Genomic DNA, 11,879 nt, shown 5'->3' on the forward strand with positions numbered 1-11,879 from the left:
CAGATGTGGTAAGACAAAAAATAACGACCTCCATTTTATTTTCGTTTAATTGTAAGAAATGTTGTGACATCCAATATTCAATGTCATCACAGCATTTCAACAACTTTTTTACAGATGAAGTGACGTCACCACTAACTTTGAGGTAAGCTGCATAACATCAGTATGACAGTGATACACAACATCGTGTTTATAAAAGATGGCCCTCTAGGGGAGCAGATAAAGGGTAAACAGAAGGGGAGTCAGGATAGAACCTTGTGGGATGTCTTGTGTGAAAGGTATTGACTGAGAAAAATTCCCATCTGTGTTAACAGACATAGATCTTCCTTTCAGGTAGGACACGAACCATCTCAGTGCACAGCTACTTCATCCTCAAGCCATTTAAACAAAACCCCATGGATTCTGAATGGCATCCAACAGACAAATGTTAACACTACTGTCGAGAATCATGTATCAAATGCTGTGTAACTGAGGCAACAGATAGACTGATGCTACAACTCACTAAAAGAAAATTTAAATAGAAAATAAAAAATAATAATATGGGAAGGGCTGATCTTATCTGAGTCCATTAAAAATGTTGTTCATCAATAAATCATGAAAATAGACAACACATATCACCTGTAAATAACTGCTCCAACATTAACATGTTTTACAAATGTATTGGGTGCTTCATTTATTATGTAGATTATATTTTTGGGGTTTATTGATCATTCAGAAGTTCAGAACCATGTTAATCAAGTTAATTTTGTTCTTGTCCCATTTTTATCCTTTCTTTATGCGATGCAGTAGGATGCATCATGTGACTGCATTTGTTGCATTTTGACATCATGGGAGGTGATGGTATAAAAACGACTGTGTTTCTTGTTTATATTATCTCTCAGTGGATTCATGCCTCGAAATCAAAATCTTCACTTCTATTCCAAATAGGCCTTAGAACTGGGTTTTGTTTCTCGTTAATTTTAAAACCATTTTGCTCTCAAGGTTTGTTTACCTTCTGTTTTGGTGTTTTGACCTTGCCTTTACTAACTGCAAATTTTGGCTTATGTTATCGTTTCCTAGTCGTTTCATTTTCATCAAACAGAAATCATCAGACACCTTATATCTCATAACAACTGTAAGGCCAAGTACAGGGAATCACAGTAGCAGAAGAACAATATGCATTCCAGTAATATCTGGCACATCGATGAACATAATGAGAGGGACAAATAATTCTACGTGCCATAAAGAGGTCATGTGTTGCAAAGTTTAACTGAGGGAGAAAGTTCAAACCTCACAGTTGTGATGATTAATATCTCTTCAGCATGGCAGTGATATGACTGTCAAATATTCCAAGAGCAAATACACTGAAAAAACACAGGACCAGAGATTTATTCCACCGTAAAATACCCAGTTGTTCTCTGACAAGCAAATGCAAAGGGCATTTGTCAGGGGAAAGTTTCCATGAAGAAACAACCACCTTGCTACATCACTAAAGTACTACCAACACTACATTAGTCAGGCTCCAACAAGCATAACACCTACCGGTCCATTGAGAGGACAGTGGCAAGCCCGCCAGACAAAGAACATTCAGACACAGATAAGTACGAAAGTGGAGACTCACTCTCTTACCACACCAAAAGTGCAAGACACAATGAGGCAGAGCTCACGGAGGGCAGGAAAAGTGTAGAATGGAGTGGTGTGGCAGAGTAGCACCAAGATTTCCAAGTTTCCAAGTGTCCAAACAAAGTTACAACAATAACCCAGGGGTATATTGAATGGAGAATTGAAAAACAACAGAGAAGTAACAAAAACACGGTTTGCACCAGTAAGAAACGACCAGCAGATGCACACAATGTACTTTCACAGGGAATCGTGTACAAGGAATTTAACAAAGTACATAATACTACCAAGCCACAATGCCAATTTCCATAAGTGATAATGATAATACAAGTGGAACAGAGACAGTAACAGTGCCCCAGTGGTGGTGGCGGAGCAGACGTCCTTATGAACTGTAGCCCAAAGTCCTAACCACTAGTACATACTATAAGCAAAAATATGTAGAAAGCAGTAAATAAAGATAAAGAAGAGAAGTCAGCAGAGCAGAATAGGCCATCAAAATGGAGCAAGGACATATCTGAACAAGCGAGAATCAGAAAAGGAGAAGAAAGAAAGGAAAATACTTTCCATTCAATACTCCTTTCAGATACAGAGATAACTTTGCCAACTCATCACACGTCACCATATTTCAGTTATCTGGGGCTTTAAAGGAAACTCTGACATCGATGGCACATTTGGAAGGCCTGCAGAGAGAGTCACCACCCAGTTCCTGTCTCACCGTCTCCCTAAACTCAACCTTGCAGTCTTCCTTTTTCAACTTCCACCATTTGATCCTTGGCTCTGCCCTCACTCTTTTCCTCTTCTTGATCTCCAACATCATCCTACAAACCACCATCCTATGCTGCTTAACTACACTTTCCCCTCCCACTACTTTGCAGTCTTCAATCTCCTTCACTTTGAGTCTTCTGCACATTATGTAATCTACCTGTGTGCATTTTCCTCCACTCTTGTACGTCACCCTATGTTCCTCCCTCTTCTTAAAATACGTATTCACTACAGCCATATCCATCCTTTTGGCAAAAGAGAGTCTGGGATCATTTTTGTTCTGTCAATTTCACAGATTGTCTGATTTTAATCAAGTTGGCCGAAAACTCAAAATCGAGGAGGGGGTAGCCATGGTTTTGTCATCATGTTTAGCCTTCTTCACGCTCTGAAAAATATGTCATTTTCCAATGCATCCCTTTGTTGACTCATATTTTTTTCTTCTTTTAAACACCTCTAATGGGGTCTGATTGCATTTCTTTGCAGTAAATGTAGTGGACGATGATGATGTGCAGTAATTACTCCTACTTTCATGTTCAAAGTTGTTAATTTTCTGTTACCTTTTCCACTTTTCTCATGTAGCATTTATCCATTATGTACTTAACCTACAATGCACCGCTCTCATGCATTTTTCAATGGTTAATAATTTATGGTCCTTTCCCAAAACCTATTAAATGCACTTACCAAGTTCACCAATGGTTTGTTCTTCTATTCTGCAGTTTATTATGTGTTTTTGCTCTGTTCCTTTTGTAGACAACTCATTAGTGCAATCTGTACAGTATTTGACACTTTTAAATGCCACTCTGTCCATCCATATACACATTGGTATGATTCTGAAAATTTTTTACAGGCTCATAATAAGCAAGAGAACAAATGTAACATTTTCATCATTTGAAATGTTCAAGATGTGCTCCTGCATTTTAATGATGCTAAAGGTGAGTCATCTTGCCTTCATGTAGCATTATGAAGAAATAATGTTTTAAGTATTTGTATGAACTAATGTTATACATATTTAATATAACATTGTACAGCAGTGCTTCACGATTGTGGTTCTAAGTGTAGCCAAAGGTCTTGAGTGTGCCACTGTGATCTGCAAGTTTAATTCCACATAAGATTATTTTACATTAAGATTTGTAAATGAGACCATGGATAGACAAAACTGAAGCATTTAAGCAATATAAGCAAGCTGATAGAAAAAGAGTGAAACAGAGATAAGGAGAGGAAAATGGAGCAGCACAAGAAGGCTGTTAAAAGAGTGCTGATGTGCTCCTTGTTAGGTGATGGTCAGCTCATGGTCAGAAGTAACTCTGTGCTATTTAAAATTGAACTGTGTTAGCCAAGGTAATTTTGTGTTCTTATGTTGGAAAAGTGTAAATGTAAGAAAACTACAAAAGCTCTGGCAACTGCCATGAATGCTTAAACTCACCCACAGACAGATGGAAGACATCACTAGATGTGTCTAGGACCGTGCCTCCCACTGTCATGAACAAGGAGTCCCAAAAATACTTCCAAAGTTGCCCAATGAGAGGGATTACCAGGAAAACCCAGAAACAAAAGGGCCTTTAAGAATCTTTATAAAATAAAATTTATTTTTAACAAAAATGTTCTGTAGTACACAAAGCGCCTTAGAGCACAAAAGTAATTTTCTGTTAAGACAAGGCAATCCATGGCATACATACACTCAAAACAAAACATCAAGGAGAAGCCAAAATCAGGGCACAGAATCAAAAATCCAGAAAATCACTAATCAACACAAAAGAAACACAAGTAAACACTCCACTCCCTAGCACATTTGAAATTAACCGTCAGGAACTATGGGAGACCCTCCAGATTTATTGGCTGGAGGGTAGTTCCTGATGGTAATTGGCAGGTGGCCTTTCCTCTTGGGGGACCATTCACAAAACACATGGGACATGCTCAAGACATTTTAGAGTCACAGGCAAAAACAATTGATTAATGCACATAATTAACAAATGAATCATTAACATAAATAAATGGCAAAATAATGAACAAAACAAACAAGAAAAATGACTGAACCCCCATCCTGCAGAGAAACACTGGCTAAAACGTGACACCCACTCTCTCGAAGTGGACATAGCCAACTTCCAGGAACTCCATCGTGCTTTGCCAGTAGCTTCCTTTAACAAATTATTTACTGGGGCATCAGCTAATATTAAAAGAACCTGCAATAAGTGTATCCTTTATGTAGTGTTATCCTATAATTACCACTGTACCACTAGTGCCTTGAGCATGGGAAAGGCGCTATATAAATAAAATGTATTATTATTATTATTAGGGAAGGATATAATATTTTATTTCATATAATATAAATATTTCAGTGTTTTATAATATATATTACAGTGTTTATAAAAGAAATTACAAAGTTTACAGTGATGTTGTGCATTGTACTGCCCACTGTGCAAATCAATGCAAATGCGTTGTCTTCCCACAATGTAAATCACATGAAGAAATCCATACAAAATATATATCTCTCTATTATAAAAGGAAATCCTGAGACGAGACTTTCTCTGAGATAATTTCTACTCCTGTGAGAGATAATTTCAGGTCCCATGAGCGAAGACTTTTTGCCAAGAGATTTTGACAAGTCCTGCCCTCCTTTTAAACATTTACAACCATACCCATGGTCCACTCATTTCTCATTCGTGTGAAGGCTATTGTCAGCCACAGTTCCTGCGTTCTTGGCTCCAAGCGTGGTCGGAAATAAAAGACAAAGAGAAGAAGACAAGTAGAATGTCGTAAAGAGGTTCAAAATCATTGGCACCGTAACACATGCAGAGAAGGTTAGAGATTACGAAAGTACCAAAATTCGAAAGTCTCAAAACACTGATAGTAAAGATCGCATTAGCACTAACAAATCGAAATTATTACTCGGTGAAATAACGGAACAGCGAAAAGAGATTGAATTTATGGACATAGGTGATATGACAGAAGTATGTAGATATTATTCTGCTTTAAAGTTTAAGTTGGAGACTTGTAGATCATCTAATTCATGTTGCCATCAGGAAAAAGTAGTGTTTCTTCCCAATGAAGAGGCATATTTGCACGCGAAGAGCAGAAACGCAAAGTGGCTGGCGCAAAGTACCCACTCGAGGGTTGGCGAGCAAAGCAAGTAGGGGGCAGAGCCCCGTAGTATATATATATATATATACTGTATGTAGAGAAAGAGAGAGTGAGAGAGCAAGATTGGTTTAGTAAAGCAGCAATCTCTAACAAACCTATTTCCAGGAAACATGTGCCCCCTGCTGGATATGCTAAGGAAAGACTATAAGAAAAGATTGACAAATGCCATTCTATTCCAACAAATTTTGACATCTGAGTTAATTGCTATTCTTTGTTATGCAGGGATTGAAATTAAATACCATTCTGTCACTTTGGAAAGGCTTTTACACATTATTTCTGCTTTTGGGTGGATTTCTTCTTGTGGTTTGCATTATGGGAAGACAATTTGCAGTACAATGCACAATGCCACTGTAAAGTGAATCAGGATATTCAACCTGAGTGAGCTCAGTAATGAATTGGCAGTCAGTTCCTGCTTGGCTCTTCTTTGTGCAGGTGCTGCTGGACAAGGCTGTAACTTACTGTGTTTCAAAATTGGGTAACGCAGCTAAGAAAATAGCTCTAGATTAGAAATGCATGGCTTCATTTACTTTTTAATTTTTGCATATGTAATTTTGAATGTCTGTGTCATATCTCAGCCAGGGTTCCTCCCCTAGCTGGGATTGAGATTCATGTTTACGCCTCTTGTACATTTTTTATTATTTGAATTATGCTGTTTATGTACATTATTCTTTGTTTTTGATTCTGTTTATACATGTAAGCTGCTTTTGTTATGTTCCATGTGTTTATGTGGGTGGTCCCACAAGAGGCGGGGGCCACCCTGCCAATCACCACCACTGACTACCCTTCACTCTATAAATCTGGAGGGTCTCACACAGTTCCTGAGGGGCCATTTCAAATGTGTCCAAGTGTGGTTAGTTTACTTGTGTTGTTTTGTAATTTATAGATTATTTGACTTTTTGCTCTCTTTCTTTTGATTATGTCTCTGGATGCTGTATTGTGACTTTGTTTTGCTTGGATTGCCTTTGCTTCAGGCAATTCCTTTATGACTTTTGTGGTCTTCAGAGCTGGCTTTTTGTTACTGAGCAGAGGATTTTGTCACCTGAATCTTTTTTTTTTATTTATGTAGATTCTTTCCCTTATTCTAACTGGCTTTTGGGGGTATACTCCCCTCTAGTGGGCACTTTTGTAAGTGCTTTTGGAACTGTTTTAGTGCCTGGGACTCCTAGTCCACGACAGTCTGACGTTACCTAAAATTAACATAATTCTAATAATAAATAAAGATATTTCCTCTTTCTTTATTTACTTTATGTCAGTGACATTGTGGTTCAATAGCTAGTTCTGATGTTGCACAACTTCAAGAGATTGAAATTCAAGAAATTTTAAACTATGAGGAGATTCCAAAATTTTCATATGCCTGTGTATGCTTTTACTCCAGTTTTCAAACCAAAGACCAGAATCTTAGGTTAACGCGTGACACCATGTTTGCTTTGGACTGGTATGCTGTGCCATTTTATTATTACTGTGGTTCCCTGTCTGCTTTTCTCATATTCTAAAAATAAAATGGTAAAACAACAAAATATTTTGTGTGGGACAATGCCCAGCCCTGTAATTCCAGTGGTTCCCCCTAATCTGGCAACCCTTTGTCAACCAGGCACCCCATCACAATATCCAAAAACCCATTAATGTCTTGTGCTAGCTTAATCCAAGTCATCAATCAGCCTATCTTGTACATTTTTGAGGGGTAAAAGGAAGACATGTCTTGAAATAGAGTCTTTACACAGGTATAATGTTGTCATGAGCAATGAAACTTGAAGCACATTGGATTGTGATTAGAACAAATCTGTTTTAATGTACAATATTATCACTAAGGATTTTGTAAATATCTTAGTACTCTGTGCAAATCTCTTTTATTTATTTATTGAGTCATAGGAGGATGAAAGAAGACTACAGCACAATCATCAGTACAAAAACTATACATTATAACTGCCATGTATGGACCTTACCAAAAAGGCACTGCACGATTACAAGTAGCTGGCCAATTATCCTGCATTTGAATTCAATTTAAACTTCCCTACTTAACCTTCTTTTTTGTCAAATTGCTGCAATCTTTGTTCCAGAGTGAAGCTTGATTAACCCATACCCGTAGAAAAACTTTAATACTTTATGTGAGTAGTTATGACTCAATTGGCTGAACATGCTGTAGACACTATGCTGTCGTTTTCGTGTGTTTCTCTGAAGCAGAGGAGGACAAGAGATTGCAGGTCCTTGATGAATGGTGCCTTCACACTAGCTGACTATGGCTTTCCGTCTTTTAAAAATAAGCACGTACAAGATGGATGTAGGTCAGGGTTCAGTAGTGCTCCAGAATCTCTACTTTTTTTCCGGATGAGACAAGTAGTTAGTGCCGCATTATTAAAACATACGCCATGGATGGTACTTTATTTCACTTACCTTTATATGAATTTTTATCAATAAAAATTCTTTGCTACTATACCTTTCTTCTCTGTCTCTATTTCAGCATGCCCTGTATATATTTTTAAACAGTGCCTTGTGAAGAAGTAAGAAAGTAACCAACTTTAAAGACATGAAGGGATGCTTATCCATTTACTTCTAATGCAGAATTTATGAAGAAGAAAGCCTTTTTGTGGTCAGACTAAAGTAATATCACCCTTTATGGATGGAGTAGATGTCCAGCATTTCCCAAGAAATCAGAAAGTCTGCCATGTCTGCTTCTTGTAATCTCTTCTTTTATAATTGCACGCTAATGCATTTGACCACTTAAATCTTCTTAGTGGGTTAAAACAGAGTATATATTAAGATGTTTTTTCCTAACCATGTCTCTTCTTCTGTTCTTGCAGGATAACTCATTCTTTGACATGCATTTTGAGAAAGTGTATACACTGGAGGCCATGAGCTGTGCTTCAAAGTATGCCTTTGCTCGGTGTTTGGTACAGCTGAGTGGAAAGGTTCAGAAGAAGGACCTTAAAATTGCAAACTTTGACATTACGTACATTAAACCCACATCCATCTCCTCAAACAGAGGTGACTGTATGTTCTTGATGCAGATTTGCTTCTATGCTTTCAATCTTGTGTGTTTGTCTCTCTGCCCTGTACCCTAGAAAGCATTACAATGTTGCACCTTTACAAACACTTGAAAACATTTCACAGTTTTTCACTCCTCTTTTACTAATTCTAACAAGTTTGGATTTGTGCTCACAGAAGATGGATCTGCAAAGAATGATCTTTTTTTCCAGCCCAGGTTTTAAAGAAAGGTGAAGGCTTTTCTCATTCAATTGAAATATGCTTCTTGATGCCTTTTCTCTGCCCTCCTCTCTGAAGATCTCCAAGTGCTTGGGATTTTGATGATGTCTTGTGGAGATGTCATTCAGTTTAGCATCAATGACAATGCTGAGCTTCTCCAAAGTGTTTGCCAAAATAAAGCTATTAATTTTGTATAAAAAATTAGCCTTTAATAGAAATACATAGGGTAGCTATCAGTGGAGCCATATTGGAGAAGTTAATTTATCACCAACTGCATGTGTCCCTATTCTTCATGATTTGTCTGTTTTTCTTAATTAAATGGCTAAATTCCCAAACTAAATTTGAATATATTTATATAAAACATATTTTATTATTTTGTGTACTATCAGTAATCTGTATTATAGAAATGGGACAGAATAAAATTTGACACTAAATAAAACAATATATGATAAATAATAAGGATATCAGCTCAAAAATATTTTCATTAAAAACATAAATTATTAGGTTCTACAGTTTAAATAATTATTTACATAGAGTTGTTGGTCAAGTGTATGACAGGAGTCAAGAGGAATGCTAACCAGCCCACCCCATTTACTCAAATAATAAAGTAACTGAAAATAACAGGCACTCAATGGTGTGATAAAGAGACAAAATCCAAATGTTGCTTCTTTTGGGAGCGCCTTGTTTTTATAGCTCTTGAACCGGAAGGGACGGGGTCAGTTTCCCTCAATGGATGTCTTCTCCAAGAGATGGGAGTGTCAGTGTCAGTGATCACACACTGTGGTGTCCCAGGGTGGTAGTGCTTACCTCTGATGAGCCCAGAAGGTGACCCTCTGATGTGCACACCTGACAATAAAATGAAGACAGTAGACTCTCATAGGCACTAGACAATGAACCACTTGTGCAACAATTCATAACAATAAAATATAATGTTTTATATTTCCTTAAACAGAAAAATGAAGAGAACTTTGCACATACAATCAACAAAGTGAGCACTGTTGCATTTAGAAACTGAACTGCTGTTCCCTCAAAGCTTTAAAATAATTATTTCTAGTTTCCTTTTCATTACTACAAGGATGCTTCATAAATGCAAAAGATATGTTTTCTTAAACTGAAAACTTTGCTGTTTCAAAGTGAACATACAGTATATACCTTTTTAAGGTATTTGCCTTTATCCATGGACCAGTGCTCACTTTATCCCCATTATAAGCTGCAAGAACAGACAAGGTTTTTTTTTTTTATTTATAAAAATGCTTCACTGTAGAATGCAATTTATTGGCAACTTAATATATACCATGATTGTGAAGATATAACTTCAACTTTAAAAATACCATACTTATCATTTAAGGTCACTGTGATGCCTAGTTGCCCACAGCCTTGACACCTTCTTGAACCCGGATCATCAATAATCATGGCTGGGATAAACTATGGCAATGGGGACAAAGAAGCAAGCAAGATTGGTGCATCAAAGTGCTTTGTGCATTTTATTTATGCAGTGTCCAAATAAAGACAGTGCAGTTCCACCACTTTGAATAAATAACCAAGAAAAAAAATCCATGACAAAAATAAGCGCTGTCAGCCAGAGTTAAAAACAATCCATAAATAAATAAAGACATAATACAAACAAAAGTTAAAATCAAGTTTAAAAATCCCATAGATTAAAATCAGTTTCTCTTCTTCTCCTGTTCTGAGTCCCAGTGCCTTTCTCTCTCTCTCCCTCTTTCTCTCTTTCTCTCTTTCTCTCCACTCACCCATCAGATCTTCACAGTGGGGAGGAAGCACTGGCAAGCATGATTCCCACTCAGTTGGTCACTCTGAGCCACTGTTCTGCCACCTGCCTTTGGTACAGCAGAGGCCCTGGAGCAATCGATTGCTCCTGCTCCTACGGATTGCTGAGCAGAAGTGACCCACCCCTGGAACGCTGTTCCCCATGCTGCCAACTGACTTGCCTTCAAGCCAATGCACTGGCTTGCAGTCCCTATCCATTCTCTGCTCTTTTCCCAACCGTTCTCCTGATTTTTACTCCCTTCTTTCTATCTTTTCCATTTGCAATTATTCTGTCTCTCTACTCAAGACCCTTTTATATTTTATGGGCATAGGTGCTTTGCTTAACGAACTGTGGAGTGTCAATAAGCCAAGTTGATCGTGCCTTCAGGCTAGCAAGTGTTTTACCATTGAACACCCCACAGCTGCACGGCTTTCCAGAAGCACACGCCTGCACCCATAAGACTGAGTAGCACTGATTTTATTTTATAGTCCAGCACCACAATCACCCTGTCCAAATCTGACCCTGGTGCTTATGTAAGGTATAAATCATAGAGTTTGCCTTTATCAACAAAATTTAAGGTTAAATGTTACTAATATATATTTATATGCTTTTTCAGACAATAATTTACAATAATTTGCAAAACTGCAATTGAAACCCTTTTTTCAGGACATACATTTTCAAATCCCTGTGCAAAATGAGCACTACCAGGGAGCATGCACTGGTACAATGTGTTGCAGCACCCACCACATGACAAAACAGCTCGGGATTTGGCAACCCCCCAGGCAGACACACAGTCCAGTCCCACCCTCTGGTAATGACTCTCTATCTGCCACAGCCAAGTGTTACATGGGTGTCCCCTTGGCCGTGGTTCAGCCACTCGGGTCCTCGACAATGAGGATCCTGCGAGCCAGATCACCCTTGGGGAATCGCGCCACATGGCCTAAGTGCCATAACTGATGCTCCTTCACAATGCGGGTAATGTGCCTCATTTGGGACTCCATGAACAGCCGCTCTTTCGACACAAAGTCAAACCAGCGGTATCCAAGGATTCTCCAAAGAAACACATTACTGGAGGAGTGCAGTCTTTTGTCTCAGCTCACTGGATAGGGTCCATGTCTCACAACTACTTAGCAAAACAGGAAGCACCAGGACTCTAAAAACCTTTGTCCTTTTGCATAGATATTGTGAGCTCCAAACACCCCTTTCCAGCGACCTCATAACTCCTCATGCTCTCCCAATCCATCTACTGACTTCATAGGAAGAGTCACCAGAGATGTGAATGTCACTGCCAAGGTAAGTAAAGCTCTCAACAAGCTCGACACTCTCTCCGTAGACAGACACACTGCTGGTGGCTGTGTCTAAGAGGTCATTAAAGGCCTGGATCTTGGTTTTTAGCTTAGACACTCAGATTCCT

At 38.3% G+C, this 11,879-nt stretch overlaps 1 protein-coding gene across 1 annotated transcript in view; it reads left to right on the forward strand.

Annotated features, from left to right (window-relative positions):
* Positions 1 to 8,555, forward strand: part of si:dkey-245p14.4 (uncharacterized protein LOC563576 homolog) — a 37,894-nt gene extending 29,339 nt beyond the window's left edge. Inside the window, exon 3 of the mRNA XM_039752757.1 lies at positions 8,295 to 8,555. Within this exon, the coding sequence (XP_039608691.1) occupies positions 8,295 to 8,555 (261 nt within the window). The remainder of the gene's footprint in view (positions 1 to 8,294) is intronic.
* Positions 8,556 to 11,879: the final 3,324 nt, after the last annotated feature.

This window comes from Polypterus senegalus, chromosome 4, assembly GCF_016835505.1.
Source record: "Polypterus senegalus isolate Bchr_013 chromosome 4, ASM1683550v1, whole genome shotgun sequence".
In the NCBI taxonomy this organism is placed as follows: domain Eukaryota; kingdom Metazoa; phylum Chordata; class Cladistia; order Polypteriformes; family Polypteridae; genus Polypterus; species Polypterus senegalus.